Below are 18,139 nucleotides of genomic sequence, written 5' to 3' on the forward strand. Positions count from 1 at the left end.
TAAAATTGGTGGGGGGAAAAGCATCAGTAGTTTCAGAAGGGCAAATGGTTTAGAGAATATGCTTAGGTAGAGAGAAAGGAACATCTTTTACAACTTTGAGCTCAAAACTCTTGAGTCCTTGATGTACATATCTCGATGGCCTTAGTGACAGAAGACTGATATAGGAAAGTGTGAAAAGAAAGCTTGAGGGGTACCTGGGTGGCTCAGTTGGTTAAGCGTCCAACTGTTGATCTCAGCTCAGGGTTGTGAGTTCAAGCCCTGAGTTGGGCTCTATGCTGAGTGTGGAGCCTACTTAAAAAAAAGAAAAGAAAAGAAAAGAAAAGAAGAGAAAAGAAAAGAAAAGAAAAGAAAAGAAAAGAAAAAAGAAAAGAAAAGAAAAGAAAGCTTCTAAAATATCCAGCTTTGTTCTTGCCAGGAAACAATGGCAGATTCTGAAGAAATTAGTAAGAAAACTAAATTACTTTTTATGTAATGAGAGACATTTCATACAGAAAATTTGAAATATTTTACTAAGTTTAATCTAATTCTGGTGAGATGTGGGGCGGGGGGCAGAGATAAGAACTGTATTTACAAAAAGATATAGCTGACTTGAGGAGATCATCTAATTTGGCCATGACGGGCAAGACTAAAACTCAGATGTATTGTTAAAGCAAGACAGTCCAACTGATTATGAACTGGCCTACACTCAATATTAGCCTCAATTCTTTATATTTTACATTTTAAGCCTAGCTCTAAAACAACAAATCATTTATTATGGCTAAGAAACATAAAGTTTTGTACTTTGAATAACCATCAAACCACAGGGCTCTAATGGTGAAGAGGCCTTAGCAAACAAGCAAACCTCATATTTATAAAGCACTTTCAGTGTATATAATGCTTTCTTATCTCTAGCTCACAAGATCCAAAAACTTCTATCGAAGTAGGAAAGGTAGAGTCAGCTAATTCATTTTCCATGCTAACTGCTCTCCTAGTTCTTACCTGATCTGAGCCTCTCAATCTCATGTTCATTCAACATTCATTCATTCAGCTCACAAATATTCGCAAGCCTACAATGTTCCAGAAGCGGAAGTGCTGGAGATGAAGTGGGGAGGATTGGAACTTGGTCCTCACCTGCAAAGAGCTTACAAATCATTTCAAGTGTGGTGACTGCTACAAAAAAGGAACAGGGTGATATGGGAACATGATACAGAGAATCCTAACCCTAGAAAGGAAATCATGGAAGCCCATTCTAAGTAAAAGACTCATACCTGAGGGATGAATATGAGTTAGGGACGCACAAAAAGAGAGCAGGTCTGAGGTGCGTACAGGAAACAGAAGATGTAAGAGTCTTCAACCTGGAGAGAGCATGGCGCTTTCAAAAGAAAGAAGTATAGAAACTTGGAACCTAGTGGGCAAAAAGGACAGTGCTTTGAGATAACACATACAAATAAGCAATGAGTTAGTCAGCATACATGTGAGAGCCTTACTATATGCACTGCTCTATGTCTAGCGTATAACAAGAGAGACATGATAACTTGTCTTTAAGGGCTTATATTTCAGGTGTGGAAGCAACAATAAACATGTAAGTACATAAATGTAATTTGAAGTACTCTAAGTACTATAAAGAAAATAAAAGAGTTTCATAGAAAAGAGTAACTGGGAGGGTGCTTAACTACTGTGGCCAGGGAAGACTTTTCGGACAAGATTACAGCTGAGCTGAGGCCCAAATGGAAAGTTGAACAACCATGCGAAGTCAAGAGGAAAAGCATTCCAAGCAGAAAAAAAAAAAAAACCAGCAATCACAGATGCCTTGTGATGGGTGGTTTAGGTTTAATGGACAGAAAGGTCAGTGTGACTGGAGCACAGAGAATGAAAACAGAATAGAGGAAGACGAAGTCAGAGATAAGAAGCAACCAGATCGTGTAAGGCCTGTAGGCCACTGTAAAGAGTTCAAATTTTATGCTAAGGGTTTTATAAAGAATGAAAGGATTTGATTTGTTTTAGAAAGATGAACTGTACAAGGGTAAAAGTAGAAGCAGGGAACCAGTTAGGAAACTTTTGTAGTAGTCCAGGAGAAAGATGATGCTGATTTTGACTGGGGAGTCTTAGTGAATAGCTGAATGGGGGTATATTTTAGACTAATGGGCTAGATGTGGGAGTCAAGGACGGTTCTTATGTTTTCAGCCTTTGCTATTAGGTGGAGGATGGTACATACCCTTTTCTGAGATGGGGAAGGATTCTAGGGAAAGAGATTTGTAGAGAAACTCAATAGTTCTGTTTTGGTTAAGTCTAAGGCCTATTCAACATTCCAGTGGATATGCTGACAGGGTGGTCTCCTAGTGTACAAGAGATGGAAATCGGGATGGAAATGTAAATTTAAGTAATCAGTGTTTAGGTGGTATTTGAAACTATTGAACAGACGTGATCATCAGGGGAGAAAGTGCAGGTAAAGAAGGGATGTGGGCCTTACTTACAGCCCAGGTTATGAATTGTGGAGTCTATCCTGAAAGCAATAGGAAGGCGCTGAAGGGTATAATAAAGAAATGACCACACAGCTGTGAGTTAAAGTACACATATGTATGGATCCGGTTGTAACGTGGGAAATAATCCAGAACAAGAACAGATAAAAAAGGACTAGGACCAGCTAGGCGATGCCTGTGGTGCTAGGCAGAAGCTGATTAAGTGGCCTGGTCTCCAGTGACAAAAGTGGAGATGAAGAGAAAAGGATTGGTTTGGAGGATGCCTGCGAAGATGTCTAGATGTGATTTTGTCAACTGATGAGGGAAGGGAGAGAGAACAAAGATGATTCCTAATTGCTTGAGCAGCTAATGGAAGAGGAAAAGAAGTACCACTTCCTGAAAAAGTAGCCTTAGAAAGTAAACTTTAAAGAAAATTTTAATGTTTATTTATTTTTTGAGAGAGAGATGGTGTGAGCCGGGGAGGAACAGAGAGACAGGGAGACACAGAATCTGAAGCAGGCTCCAGGCTCCCAGCTGTCAGCACAGAGCCCCACGCAGGGCTTGAACTCACCAACCATAAGATCATGACCTGAGCTGCAGTCGGACGCTCAACTGACTGAGCCACCCAGGCGCCCCTATAAAGTACATTTTTTAAAAAGTTTTCAGTTTATTCCTTTTTTGAGAAAGAGAGAGAGAGCAGGGGAGGGGTAAGAGAGAGGGAGAAAGAGATGGCTCAAGCAGGCTCCCCACTGCCAGAGCAGAGCTCGAAGTGGGGCTGGAACTCACCAACCGGGAGTTGCTGATGACCTCCTGGGCTGAAATCAAGAACCCCACAACCACTGAGCCACCCAGGCGCCCCTGGAAAGTCCATTTTCGAGGGGGAAGATGTGACCTCCTTAGTGGGACGTGCTCAATTTTAAGGTGCCCACGAGCCAGCCAAAGAGCGAGTTTAGGGAGACGGCTGGGATACTGCGGTAGGTTCACCACCTGCACATGCGCAAGGGGAGGAACTGAAGTTGAGAAAAGTCAAGGACCAAGGCAGGCTTAATCTTTCCACTTTCGCAGATGCCAAGATTCAAACGGCGGGGCTGGGGGCGGGGGGGGGGGGGGGGAAGGGGAGGTCTCACTGAGTGCCACGCCTCCAGTATTTCCCTCCCAGGTTGAGTCAGGCAAGGCAGAGACTCCCCGAGATCACTGAGACATGGCGGGGACGAGAAACGTCTCCGTGGGCGAAGTCTTGCTTTCGTGGCAACCGCTGAGCCCGGGGTCACCGCGAGGCTGCAGAGCAGAGGGCACGCTTTCGTTACGGGGAAAGGGGGTTTTAAGAAAGAGGGTGCGGCGAGGGGGGCGCCGGGCCCTCGGAAGACGGGGCGGCCCTCGGGGGCGGGAAGAGCGGCCAGCGCGCCGCGTTCTCGGCCTCGGCGCCGCCGCTCCGCTCGCCCGGCGAAGGGGGTCGGCCCAGGCCGCCGCCGCCCCCCGCTGCCCAGCCCTCCCCGGGCCACCCTCGCGGCCTGCAAGTGGCCGCGGCAGCCTGGCCCTCTCGCGCCGCTGAAGGGAGGGGCCGCCGGGGCTGTAACTCTCCCTCGGAAAATAAAAGGCCACGAAGCGCCACCCTCACGGGAGCACCAGGCCGCTGTGGGCCGTTACCTCAGACTCAAGACTTTCCCAGGCCAGGCCGGGCCCTTATACAGGCTACGGGTTCTTCGCGCCTCGTGCAAGCGGCCTCGGCCGCAGTTCCGCCCGGAGAGCGCCCCCGAAACGTGCGGGCGTCGACTGCGCACGAAGCGCGGCTCGCGAACTCACTCAGGCGCTCGCTCGCGCTTTGGCTCATGCCGCGCGCCCGCCAGCCCTTTTGCGCACGCGCAAACGCGCTCCCCGCCCCACCTCCCGCCGGGGCCGAGCTTCTGCGCACGCGCAGATGTGCTCCCTCGCCTGCCGCTGTGGGCGCGCGCGCCGAGGTTTGGCCGTGATGTGCGCGTGCGCGGCGCGGCGCCACGGCCCCGTGGGTGGTCCGCCGCTCAGGTCCGGAGTGGCTCGCGGCCCCACCCCGGCCGGGGCCTTTTTGTCACTACTCATCCTGTCCACTGTTTGTTCACTTAGCGCATAGTCCGTCCCTGCCGTGCCGGCCGTGGGAGCTGTGTCCTGCGGAGCCCCTACTAATGTGTCCAGCATCGTGAAGGCACTTTTCATGCTTGCTCTTCTTTGATAAATCCCGACCGCAGTGTTGTAAAGCAGGTTTTTTTAATTTTATTTTAATGTTTATTTATTTATTTTGAGAGAGAGAAAGAGTGCACGAGCAGGGGAGCGGCAGAGAGAGAGGGAGGGAGAGAATCCTAAGCAGGCTGCACACGGTCAGCGCAGAGCCTGACCTGGGGTTGGAACTCAGAAACCATGAGATCATGACCTGGCCGAAATCAAGAGGCGGCGCTTAACGGACCGAGCCATTCGGGCGCCTCTGTAAAGCAGTTATTCATATCCTATTTTGAAAGAGGCGTGGGAATGGGAGCGACTTGCGGAGGTGCGAGGTCAGGAACAGGGGTCTCTGGTTTCAAAGCCCAGCACCTTCCCTCCAACTCCCTGCTGATCAAATTCTGACCATGTGAATTATTAAGCGATTTGGCCCTACGTCATCTGGGGGGAGGCAGTGGGGGGGGGGGGGACTGGGTGTCTGCCTTCCTGAAAACGGACCTGCCCAGATATCCGGCGATCCCAACTCTTATGTCTACGGTCCTCCTGCATTCTCCGGCTTTCCTCTTCACTGCTCATGGTGTTCCCTCTGTTTGGAATGCCTCCCCCACCCCACCTGAAAACTTTACTCCACATGCCCAAATAGTAAGCTCTTTGAAGGCTGAGTCTTGTCTATCTTTTTATACCCAGGGCAACTGAGCACCTGCTACTGAGTAGTACACGCAAAGACCTGGAAAAGCAAGGCAGGAAGAAAAAGAAAAAGTGGATGGAGGGGGAGGAAAATATCTCACCTGGGCATCTGCTCCATCTAAAGAAGGCATCTGCTGTCCAGTGTTCCGCTAAAGGGAGGCCTGTGGGAAGTGTGGCCTGGTAATGCCAGATCTGATTTTCCCGGGGAATCTCCCAATTTAAAAATGTTGGCAACTAGGGGCGCCGGGGTGGCTCAGTCAGTTAAGCGTCCGACTTCAGTTCTGGTCGTGATCTCATGGCTCGTGAGTTCAGGCTCTGCATTGGGCTCTGTGCTGACAGCTCAGAGCCTGGAGCCTGCTTCCGATTCTGTGTGTGTGTGTGTGTGTGTGTGTGTGTGTGTGTGTGTGTGTGTGTGTGTCTGCCCCTTCCCGGCTTGTGCCCTCCCTGTCTGTCTCGCTCTCAAAAATAAAGAAACATTAACCAAAAAAAAAAAAAAAAATGTTGGCAACTAATTGAAAAACTTGAATACGCTGTGGACTGAAACTAACACATTTGTGTGCACAGCTCTGGAGACACCCATCTGTGGCTCTGACCTTGCTTGGCACAGAGAAAAAGATGACCAAGCTAGTGAGACTTGAGTCGGAGCACCGGGCAGCTTTCCAGCAGTTGTTGTATGCACTCTTGCACTCTTTATGCTTGGGAACCAAGAGAAAGACCCCTCTTTGGGCCGGGTGGGGATAGGATCCATGCAGGGTAAAGGGATCAGGCTTCTGTTGTGTACATGTGCTAATTACTTGTAATCTACCTACCTGGATATTATTTGTCCCAAAGCGGTAAAGAAGGTTGAATGGCCACTTGTGTGATGTACATGATCTCCTATGGAAGAGGGTCCCTTGTCAGGTGTGATGAACAGGAAATAATCACTAGACACAAAGGGTCTTCAGTTTCAACCAGCCAGAAGGGAAATAAGCAGGAACCTGGGGGATTCTAACCAAAAGGCTTACTTACAACTCCAAATGACCAAACATCCCACTTCCTGTCATCTGCAATTACAGGGTGTCGGGTGAAATAAAAGGAGCACACAGACACTTTCAAGGAGGAAGATTCAACCAAAGTTGAGTTGAGTTTATTTATTTCGGTGGGGGAGGGGCAGAGAAGGGGGGTGGAGAATGAATCCCAAGCAGACTCCATGCTGGGCACAGAGCCCCACTCGGGACTTGATCTTATGACCGCGAGACCATGACCTGAGCCAAAACCAAGAGTCGGACAGTCAATCAACCGAGTTACCCAGGTGCCCCTATAATTTTTTTTACATGTAATACTAGTCCGTCTAGTCTCCTGGCGGACACAGACGCGCACACACTCCGTCAAGGCATGGGTGCCTTCTCCGCCCACGTGGTCCGCTGTTTTTTCCTTCCTGTTCGGGGAGGGTGCCAGCCCCATGTTGGGCACCATCTTGTGTGGTGAGCCCAGGGCTGCCTCCACGGGGGCTCTGGCTGAGGGCCCGTAGTGGGATGCAGCCATAGGGAGGAATTCTTACCTGAGATGACAGGTGTCCCTTGGGCCAGAAAAGGGGCATAGCCACCCCCTGAGCAGGAACGTTACGGGCCAAAATTCCAGGAGGGAACTTAGTGACATAACTGGAGAAGGGGGAGGGGGGCTGAGGTGAGTACTTCAATTAAGAGAGTGGATTCAGGAATTTGGAGCCAGTCAGATAAAGGGATAACAAATATTTACTCGATCAACAAATATTTATTTGAATAACTGTAAGCACTGTTCTAGCCCTTTGGGGATACTTTGGTGAATAAGACAAAATTAGCTGTCATTATGGAGATGACCCGGAAATCAAACTAGATGGGAGAATTGTAGCTTGCTTTCCTGAGCCCCCCAGGAGGGTTGTATAGCTGACTGACCTGCTTCAAGAGCTAGAGGTGGTACCGACACCTGGCCACCACACCTGGCCACCACACCTGGCCACCACACCTGGCCATCGCAGGCAAAGTGGTGGGAGGGGCACCACCTGTGGGCCTGAAGACTGCCTGGTCCTTTGGGATTTTTTTTTTTTTTTTACTTTAAACTAGTATTACATGTAAAAAAAAATTATAGGGGCACCTGGGTAACTCGGTTGATTGACTGTCCGACTCTTGGTTTTGGCTCAGGTCATGGTCTCGCGGTCATAAGATCAAGTCCCGAGTCGGGCTCTGTGCCCAGCATGGAGTCTGCTTGGGATTCGTTCTCTGCCCCCGTTCTCTGCCCCTCCCCCACCAAAATAAATAAATAAACCTTAAAAATAAATAGATAAATACAAAGTAAAAAAAAAAATCACATATAGTTCAATTCATTGTTTTTGGTGTATAAGTCTATGATTTTCTTTAAATTTTTATTTATTATTGAGAGACAGAGAAAGAGCACGAGCAGAGGAAGGACAGAGAGAGAGGGAGACACACAACCCGAAGAAGGGTCCAGGCTCTGAGCTTTCAGCAGAGAGCCCCACGCGGGGCTCGAACTCACAAACGGTGAGATCATGACCTGAGCTGACATTTAACCTACTGAGCCACCCAGGTGCCCCCTAAGTCCATGATTTTTAACATATGCATAGATTCAAGGACATCAGGATAGAGAACAGTTCTGTCCCTCCAAAAAATATCCTCTGGTTGCCTCTTTATCGTCAAACCCTCCTCCAACCCCAACTACTGGCAGCCTGTTCTCCATTCCTAGTTTCCAGTGTGTCACATAAATGGATTCATGCACTATGTAACCTTTTGGAATTGGGGTCTTTCTCTGAGTGATACACTCAGATTTATCCATGTTGTTGTATATATATCCATAACTCATTCCTTTTTATTTATTTATTTAAAAAAATTTTTTAACGTTTTATTTATTTTTGAGACAGGGAGAGACAGAGCATGAACGGGGGAGGGTCAGAGAGAGAGGGAGACACAGAATCTGAAACAGGATCCAGGTTCTGAGCAGTCAGCACAGAGCCCGACGCGGGGCTCAAACTCACGGACCGTGAGATCGTGACCTGAGCCCAAGTCAGACGCTTAACCGACTGAGCCACCCAGGCGCCCCAACTCATTCCTTTTTATTGCTGAGAAGTATTCTATTGTAGGGATATTCCACCATTTCTTTATTATTTGCCTATTGGTGGACATTTGGTTTGTTTTCAGTTTTTGGCGATTTTGAATAGAGCTTCTATAAGGCTTGACATAACCAGTTGTTGTATGAACGTAAGTTTTCATATGTCTCAAGTAAATACCTAGAACAGGAGGGGCGCCTGAGTGGCTCAGTTAGTTCATCGTCCAACCTGGGCTCAGGTTATGATCTCACGGTTCGTGAGTTCAAGCCCCGCTTGGGGCTCTGTGCGGACGGCGCTGAGCCCAGAGCCTGCTTCAGATTCTGTGTTTCCCTCTCTCTCTGCCCCTCCCCCACTCTTGCTCTGTCTCTCAAAAATAAATAAAAACATTTTTAAAAATATAAAGAAAAAAACTACCTAGAACAGAGGTTGCTGGGTTCTATGGCAAGTATATGTTTAACTTTCTAAGAAACCACCACACTGTTCCAGAGTGGCTGTATTGGTTTGCATTCTTATCAGAAGGGTATGAAAGTTTCACGTGCTGTGCATCCTTGATATCACTTGGTATTTTCTTTCTTTTTTTTTTTAAGTTTATTTATTTATTTTGAGGGAGAGAGAGAGAGAGAGAGGGACGGAGAACATGAGCGGAGGAGCAGAGAGAGAGAGAATCCCAAGCAGGCTCTGTGCCGTCGATGCAGAGCCCAATCCCACAAACCAAGAGTCGGACGCTCAAATCAACCGAGCCAGCCAGGCACCCCAGGACTTGGTATTTTCAGTTAAAAATATTTGGGTTTTTTTTTTTTTTTTTGCCATTCTAAGAGATATTAATGGTATCTAGTTGTAGATCCAATTTGCATTTCCCTAATGCATCTTTTGAGCATCTTTTCATGTGCTCTTGGGAATCCTGAGAATTAATAAACCTGGACCCCAACTCAGAAACCAACCTACAGTGCTAAATAGACTTATATGGATTCACATTTGGCCTGACATACTGGAACATTTTAGCAGCCATGCTCAGCAGATGACAATTGGATTCAAAGCACATATGCCAGGACTGTCCAGCCAGCAAGCAGGCGGCAAGAGGCTCCTGGCTGTTAAGCACTGTCTCCCCTGCTCCAGGTTTCATGTAGAGGAAAACATTTTGTGCCTTTGCCTTCAGGATGGGCTCCTTGTCAGACTCTACGTCATTCTTGTCATGGTTTTTTCCCGTGAGCCTCCTACTTAACATTCTCCCTTCCTTCTTTCCTTTGCTAAAGAACTATTTATTCAAAGCCCGCTGCATGCCAGGCACTGTGCTAGGCTCTAGGGTCACAAAGTTGAAGAAGATGCCCACTTACAGTAGGTTCACATTCTAACGGGGGGAGGATTAACGTAAAGCAGATTTTTAAACACAGCGCAGTGAAGGCAGTGAGGGACCAGTGTTCCAGGCCTTTGGGGACCTGGAGGAGAGGGATTCTTGGAGAAGATAACGCCTGTAAGGATGAAGAACGGGTGGGTATTGGACTAAGAGACACAAAGAGGGCATTCCAGGTAGAAGAGACAGGCTAAGCGAAGGCCTGGCAATAAGAAATAGCTTGCTGGGGCGCCTGGGTGGCTCAGTCGGTTAAGCGTCCAACCCTTGGTTTGGGCTCACGTCATGATCTCACAATTCCTGGGATTGAGCCCTGCATTGGTCTCTGTGCTGACAGTGAGGAACCTGCTTGGGATTCTCTCTCTCCCTTAGCAACTTGCTCTCTCTATCAAAATAAATAAACATAAAAAAAAAAAAGAAAAGAAAGCATTAAAAAAAAAAAAGAAATAGCATGCTGTGTGCGCACTTCTATGAGAAATTCAATTTTACTCAAATCTATGGATGGAGGTGTAGAGTGGCAGGACATAGAGTTAATGAAGGAGACAAGGGCTGGATCATGGAGAAGCTTGGCTGATGCACTTGAATTTATCCCCAAAGCTATAAGGTGCTTTTACTTTATTTACCTATTTTTTAATGAATATTTTTCTTTCCTTTCATTGATCTTTTTTTTAATGTTTCATTTTTGAGAGACAGAATGCAAGCAGGGGAGGGGCAGACAGAGAGGGAGACACAGAATCTGAAGCAGGCTCCAGGCTGCGAGCTGTCAGTACAGAGTCCGATGTGGGGCTTGAACCCCTGAACAGTGAGATCGTGGCCTGAGCCAAAGTTGAACGCTTACAACTGAGCCACCCAGACGTCCCCATAAGGTGCTTTTAACAGTTAGATTTTGAGGGTGCCTGGGTGGCTCAGTCGGGTAAGTGTCTGACTTTGGCTCAAGCCATGATCTCATGATTTGTGACTTTGAGCCCCTGGCCCAGCTCTGTGCTGACAGCGTGGAACCTGCAGCCTGCTTCAGATTCCGAGTCTCCCTCTCTCTCTGCCCTTCCCCCACTCACACCCTGTGTCTCTCTGTCTCAAAAATATATAAACTTTTTTTTTTTAAGTTAGATTTTGGTTTTAGAAGTGCCTTGCTTTTCTGCTCTGTTGATTCTAACTCAATCTTCAAGGTCCATCTCAAAGGCCACCTCCTTTGGGAAGTCCTCTCTAATCATCCTAACCAGAAACTTGGGCTCCTTCCTGGGGCTCTTCACCCATCTTTTGTACTTACTATCAGTCTGCCTGGAGGGTGGGAACTATCATTCACCCCACTTTGGGCTCCTCATGACACTTGGCACAGGGTCAACACACAGAAGGTGCTAATAAATACTTCATGAGGGGTACCTGGGTGGCTCAGTCAGTTAAGCCTCTGGCTTTGGCTCAGGTCATGATCTCACGGCTTGTGAGTTTGAGCCCCGCGTCGGACCCTGTGCTGACAGCTCAGAGCCTGGAGCCTGCTTCCGATTCTGTGTCTCCCTCTCTCTCTGCCCCTCCTCCCCTGCTCGTGCCCTGTCTCTTGCTCCTTCAAAAATAAATAAGCGCTAACAAATTAAAAATAAATAAATAAATACACAAATACTCGATGAATGTGAATGAATTTGTGAATAGAAGTTTTCTGGGCAGCCCAGCTCCAGAATCTGTCCGATTATACTAGTGGTGCTCAAATTTAAGTATTTGTCAGAATCACCTAGAGGGCTTGTGGATTGCTGGGCTTAGCCCCCAAGTTTCTGATTCATAGGTCTGGGAAGGAGAAGGGGACTGAAAATTTGCATGTTGGGCATGCAAAAGAAGTTCCCAGGTGATCATGCTGCTGCTGCTGAGGACCACACTCGAGGAACCTTTGATGTGGCTGTGGTTACAGTTCAGGTGCTTCTCACAGACAAGCCCTGGGCTGGGCATTGTCAAGGGGCCCTCTCTGCAGCTGTTGCTGCTGTTTCTTGTCTGACCACCTGAAGCTTCAGTGGATCCCTTCAGGGGATTCCCTTAGTCTTTACTCTGTCCCACCCCTTGGAGCTGGAGCTGGGCATCACAGTGCCCTCTCCTGGTCCTTTTCTCCCAGGGACTCCCTAAGGCTTCTCAGAGGGAGCGTGGTCACATGGGTTCCTTAACAGGCTTCCCTCCCATTGAGTAGCTCCACCAGCGAGCCCCAGAGGACAAGACAAATCCCGAGTATGACGCATGAAGAAGCCTGGGATATAACGTGGCTCTTTCTGATAGGGTCAGAAAGGGGTCTTGTCCCCTTTAAGACCCCTGCTTCCTGGGCCTCTGCAGTTCCCCCATCTCCCTCTCCCAGGGTGGGAAGAAGCCACTAAATATAACAGCTCCACTTCCTGCAGCACCTGGGGCTCTGCCTCCCCTGAGCCCCTGCCACCTCCCTTCCGGCTTCCCAGGTCAATTACCAGAGTCAGGCGATGTTGGATGTTCTTCAGGTCTCATCTCGAGGGGACTGGAGACCAGGAAAACTGGCTCAGAGAGGCAACCCTGGGGGTAGGAGGAGGGGAGGAGGAGGGGTTCCTAAGGGAAACTGTCATTTGATTGGCTGTTTTTCTCTCCTTCTTTGAGTGTTGGCTCACAGCAAGTCTGTGACACCCTGTGACTACCCAAGTGTGAGCCTTGTAGAGCTCAGCGATGCAATGGGTTGGGCTAGGGCTGCTCAAAGAGGCCTCAGGATCCTTCTGGGCTTCTCCGGTGCCGGCAGCCCCAGAGGGGCTGCGGGAGTTGCAGCCTGAGCAGCTGGAGGGCTGTCTATCCCCAGGACTATGGCCAGCAGTGAACACACCTGTCCTTGCCATCAAGCCCTGATGGGGTCCAGCGCAGCCTCGTGGGAGAGATCACCAAGTGTTTTGAGCAAAAGGGATTCTCCTCACTGCTATGAAATCAATTCAGGCTTCTGAAGACCTTCTCAAGGAACACCACATTGACCCGAAGGACCGTCCATTCCTTGCCGGCCTGGTGAAGTACATTCAGTCAGGGCCTGTGGTTGCCATGGTCTGGGAGGGGTTGAATGTGGTGAAGACAGGACAAGTGATGCTCAGGGAGACCAACCCTGCAGACTCCAAACCTGGGACCATCCGTGGGACTTTTGCAGCCGAGTTGGCAGTGATTCCGTGCAAAGTGCAGAGAAGAAGATTAGCTTATGGTTTCAGCCTGAAGAGCTGGTAGGTTAGAAGAGCTGGGCTTAGAACCGGATCCATGAGTGACAAGAGAACCAACCTCAGTTCTTTGCCCATTCCACTCCCTCTCCCTCCCTTGAGCAGTGGGCCAGGCTCTAGCAAATTTAGCTATTTTTGAGAACTTCCTTATAATCTGGAGGGGAACTCTTGGAGCTGGATATGCTCCCTATAGAGTATTATTATGTTTTATCCCCCCCTCTCCCCCAAGGAAAAAGAATCTTCTGGGCTCAGCTTAGACCTTGGAGGCCTTTGTAAATTCAGTAAAGAGAGCTAACTTCTGTGGGCGGTGGCTGCCATAGGACAGAAGCAGCGAACCTCAGCAAGGAGGTGGGAGAGACTCTGGAGAAACCGAGAAGACGGATGCTTGGAAAGGGTTCATGTTTGGACCTAGCTGGGAGACTGAGCCCTTAGAGGCTCAAGTGTGCCGAGAATCTTCCACAGAAACTGATCTAGACACTGGGTCCCAGGCCTGGACCAGGGAGTCACATTGCCAGGGGGACCGGGATGGGGGACATTCTGCGTTGTACCAAAAGATTCCAAGTGATTTTTGTCTAAATTTAAAAAAATATATATGTGTATATAATGAAAATCTACAAACAGACAGAAAAGTGGTATACCCACCTTCTAGACTGTGATTTCAATTTAACTCTACGTGCTTCATCACATACCCATTCCACCCACCCACCCATCCTTCTTTCCCCCCAGCAATTCGTTCTTTTTTGAGGCATTTCAAAGAAGTTGCGGACATCAGTATACTTCCTGTAAATACTTCAGCATGCACTTCATTAAATGGGGATCAGTACTGATTTACAAGTTTTTACTTTTGAGAGGAGATTTACATAAAATGAAATGCCTCAATCTTAAGCGTACATTTGCTACATGTTACCAAATGCATTTACCTGTGTAACCCAAATCCCTATCAAGATATGGAACGTTACCAACATGGCAAAAAGGTCCCCCTTCCTACTCAATCCCTGCCCTACTCAATCCCTTCCTACTCAATGCCCCTTCCGACTCAATCCCTGCCCTCACTTCATCCCCCACCCCCACCCCAGAGGTACCACTAACCTAATTTTTTTCCATCATAGATTGTTTGCTTGTTTTGGGACTTTATATAATTGAAAGCATATAGCGTATACTATTTTGTGTACAGCTTCTTCTGCTCAGTGTAATGTTTTTGAGATTTATCCATATTGGTGGAGTTTGTTCCTTTTAATCGCTGAATAATATTGTATTGTATGAACATACTACAGTTTCTGTATCCATTTTCCAACTGATGGGCATAACTAGTATGGCGATGGTGTTGTGGAGAAGTTCAGGACAGAGGAAATGCCCACGATATTCTATTAACAAACATTTCAGGGGGCACCTGGGTGGCTCAGTTGGTTAAGCGGCCAGGTTATAAGCAGCTCAGGTTATGATCTCGCGGTTCATGAGTCCGAACCCCCTGTTGGGCTCTGTGTGGACAGCTCAGATCTTGGAGCCTGCTTCAGATTCTGTGTTTCTGTCTCTCTCTACCCCTCCCCTGCTCATGCTCCGTCTCTCTCTCTCTCTCTCTCTCTCTCTCAAAAATAAATTTAAAAACAGTAAAAATTTAAAAAAAAAGAAAAAATTTCAGGATACAAAATTTATATGCAATATGATCACAACTGTGTGAAGAAAATAATTCATAAAAATATGCTAAAATGTTAACAGTGGGTTTTCTGTGCTCTAAATTTTTAAAATTCGTTTAATTTTATTTATTTTTATAAATAATTATAGATTTGGAAGAAGCTGTCAAGGTGGTACAAAGAAGTCCCATACACTTCATCCACTGTCCTCGATGGTTACATCTTACATGACTTAGTACAATATTAAAACCAGAAAAATGCCCTTGCTATAAAGTGTGTGTATAGTTCTGTATCATTTATTCACACATGTAAATTCGTATAACCACCACATGCAAGGTACAGAATTGTTTCATCACCTCAAAGATGCAACCCTTTATAGCCACACCCATCTCCTCTCCCACCATCCCTAAGCCTTGGCAACCATTAATCTGTTCTCCATCTCTATAATTTTGGCATTTTGGAATGTTACATAACTGGAATCATATAGTGTGTGGCTTTTTGAGATTGGCTTTTTTCACTCAGCATAATGTCCTGGAGACCCATCAAAGTTGTTAGGTGTATCTGTAGTTCATTCCTTTTAATTGCTGAGTAGTATTCATTCAATGGTATAAGTAATTCTGCTCACCTGCTTTTCAAATTTCCTACTGAGTATGAAATATTTTAATTCTTAGGAAAAAGGAAAAGTACTGATAAGCAGGGGCAATGCATAGAGAAGCAGTTCATGCCTTCAAGGGAATGTTGTGTTGAATTAAATAATAGAATTTTAGACTTGGAGTGCCCTTGAAAGTCACCTGAGTAAGTTTTTCACTTTGCAGGAGTTTTCCCTGCTATATCCTGACAGGTAGCTGTGCAGCCTCTGTGTGGATACTCCTAGTGATGGGGAACTCACTATCAAATAAAGCAGCTCCTTCAATTGATAACAAGATATGCCTTTCTTCCTGGAGTTTGGGCATGACTGAGAGAAGATCTTCTGTCATAGGTTGTTTTTATCCTGCCTGGGCTCTCTTCCCTATCTCCCCTAACCAAGCCCAAACAGTGAGCAAAGCCTGCAGAGCCTGAGCAAGCTATTGGATATGCTAAGTCCAGGAATGACCTCTCTGGGGAGATTTCAGTATTCACTGGCTTAGAAGAATAAGAGCTGCAGACCTTTTAAAATGGAATGAAATTCTGCATGAGCGCGCACACACACACACACACACACACACACACACACAGATACCCATGGTCCTCTAGGAATAGTCTCCTTTCTGCCTTGAAGGTTGCCCCCCAGAAGGCACTGAACCACTAATCCAAGAGGAAAGGTCTCAGATTCTCTCCTTCTTCCAGTCCCCAGGATCAGACCTGAGATCAATTTCTTCCCCTTCCGCTTTCCTTGAGAGCAGACTCTGATCTGTCCATGGTTCTGATTGTTAATGTATTTCACTTGAGGGCAAGACATGGGTTCTTTCGTTCCTTCACGATAACTAATATACACTGAGCACTTATTATGCCCCAGGGACTGTGATGTCCTTACATTCAGCCTCTTTTTATTGTGGTCTTCCAGACATAAGGAAAAAGAGCACAGATCATAAGCATACAACACAATGAATTTTCATACAGCGAATATATTCATGTAACCAAAACAAAGATCTAGAAACAGAACATTATGAGATTAGTTTTTCCTACTTTTGCACTTTACATAAATGGATCATACAAATTGTCTTCTCTTTTGTGTCTGGCTTCTATTATGCTTGGGAAGTTTATTCATATTCTAGATAGTTGTAGTTTGTTCATTCTTGTCATGTAGCGTTACCTTGTGTAAGACATTATGCAATTTATTCGTTCCGCTGCTGATGGGGTATTTGAGTTGTTTCCAGTTTTCTGCCATTATGAATATTGCTGATATAAACATTCTTGTTCATATATTTTGGCAAACATATGCTTTTCTATAACATATATTAGATACACATGTATAGAGGAGTATGTATACACATACACACATATACATCGGGTGGACTGCAGTGCGTTTTTAAATTCCCATTGTCAGATGAGAAAACTGAGGCTTGAAGAAGTTGAGCCAGGAAGTAGTGGAGCTGGGCTGCAAATCCCATCCTGTCTGGCATTGGAGCTCAAGCTCTCTATCCGTCATGTTTTACTGCCTCCTGGCACACAGGCCATTTAGAGGTACTCATGATGTGCCAGACTGGTTGCTGCCACTGAGGGAAATAAAAAAAGAGAGGAATGCACAGTCACTCTAGAAGGAAAACGATGAATATTGGTAAGGCACATGGGTGTGACAAGAAGTCTAAGGAAAAAGGGGTCATTTGTATCCTGGAAGATCACAGGAGGCTTCCTAAAGGAAAAAGCATCTAAAGAGAAAAGTTGGGGGAAGCTTCTGGGCGTGCCAGGGTGAAGGGAAGGAGTGCCAGGCTGAGAGAGTCTGAGGGCACAAGAAGAGTAAGTCCTCATATAATCGTAGCCACAAGGGCCCTCAGAGATCACCTTGTCCAGTCACCATTGTCCACTCACCCATTTTTGCATTGCTGGATTCCAAATTTATATAGCCAGTCTTGACCATCCCTCTTATCTCCAAACTCTTTTCTTTTTAGTTGGGTGACAAATCTGCATTTCAAATTTAACATTGCCAAGACAGGGCTCCCAACCCTGTCCACTCACACTCACTCCAAACTGCTCCTCTTCCAATCTTTCTTGCTCTTAGGAACTACCAGCCACTAATTACTCAGGCTCCAGACCACAGCATCATCCTTCCTTCCTTCCTTTCCCATACCCAACCCATGAGCACTCCCCCTCAGCTGTATCTACAAAGGACATCCTGAATCTGGTCTCTCCTTACCACCTCCCCGCGACCCCTCTGGTCACGACTGTCACCATCGCTCACCTGGACAACCGCAACAACATCCTCCCTGCCTTCCTGTTTCTGTGTTCTTCCCAAAGGCCACAAGGAGAGGCCTACTTTGCCTCTTCCATCTTCTGGTGGCTCCAGATGTTCATTGGCTTGGGACTTCCTAACTCCAATCTCTACTCTGTCTTCACATGGCCTTCTTCCCTGCATCTTCTCTCCCTATTATTGGTGACTTCCTCTTATTTTTTTAGGGCCAACCTGGATGATCCACGATGATCTCATCTTAAGACCCTTCACTTAATTACATCTGCAAAGATCTTTTTCCCAAATAAGGTCACATGCATAGCTCCTGGGTGGACATACCTTTTAGGGAGCCAAAAGGTACTGTACAACCCAGTGCAGAGGTGAAACTCAAAAGAAAAAAAAAAGCTAAAAGAGTGTAAACTGAGTTTAAACTTTAGTCCTCCAGTGAGCGATTCCTTTTCAAAGCATAGAAGACTCCTGCCCTGCACATGCTTGTTATTTCGGCACTGACTGTCCACGCATCACTTCAAAGGTCATTGTGAGGAGGGAGTGTCTGCATTGTGCTCACTGCAAGGCTAATTCGGGGCTATGAGTCTAGCCAGGGGCATTGCTGCAACCCCAAACCCATCAGATCCTCTCTGCTCCTTACTGGGGGGGGGGGGGGAGTATTGCCACTACGATTAAGGGGCCAAAATAGTTTCTTTCTAGAAAA

The 18,139-nt window shown here is 46.8% G+C and overlaps 1 protein-coding gene and 1 pseudogene across 14 annotated transcripts in view; one reads left to right on the forward strand and one right to left on the reverse strand.

Moving 5' to 3' along the window:
• MAJIN (membrane anchored junction protein) overlaps positions 1-4,227 on the reverse strand; it is a 28,268-nt gene extending 24,041 nt beyond the window's left edge. For 4 of the 14 annotated variants that reach the window (XM_045039523.1, XM_019812651.3, XM_045039524.1 and 1 more), the window contains exon 1: positions 3,225-3,521. In XM_045039523.1, the coding sequence (XP_044895458.1) occupies positions 3,225-3,309 (85 nt within the window). In that variant the 5' untranslated portion in view covers positions 3,310-3,521. Of the gene's footprint in view, positions 1-1,110; positions 1,150-1,247; positions 1,385-3,224; positions 3,534-3,565; positions 3,717-4,085 lie in introns of those variants that run through there. The other 10 variants (XM_023240035.2, XM_019812660.3, XM_019812656.3 and 7 more) reach the window with 9 other exon arrangements.
• Positions 4,228-11,582: 7,355 nt separating this feature from the next.
• On the forward strand, positions 11,583-14,307 carry LOC109492303 (annotated as a pseudogene).
• The last annotated feature ends 3,832 nt before the right edge of the window (positions 14,308-18,139 follow it).

The sequence above is a fragment of the Felis catus genome, chromosome D1 (assembly GCF_018350175.1).
Source record: "Felis catus isolate Fca126 chromosome D1, F.catus_Fca126_mat1.0, whole genome shotgun sequence".
Classification (NCBI taxonomy): Eukaryota; Metazoa; Chordata; class Mammalia; order Carnivora; family Felidae; genus Felis; species Felis catus.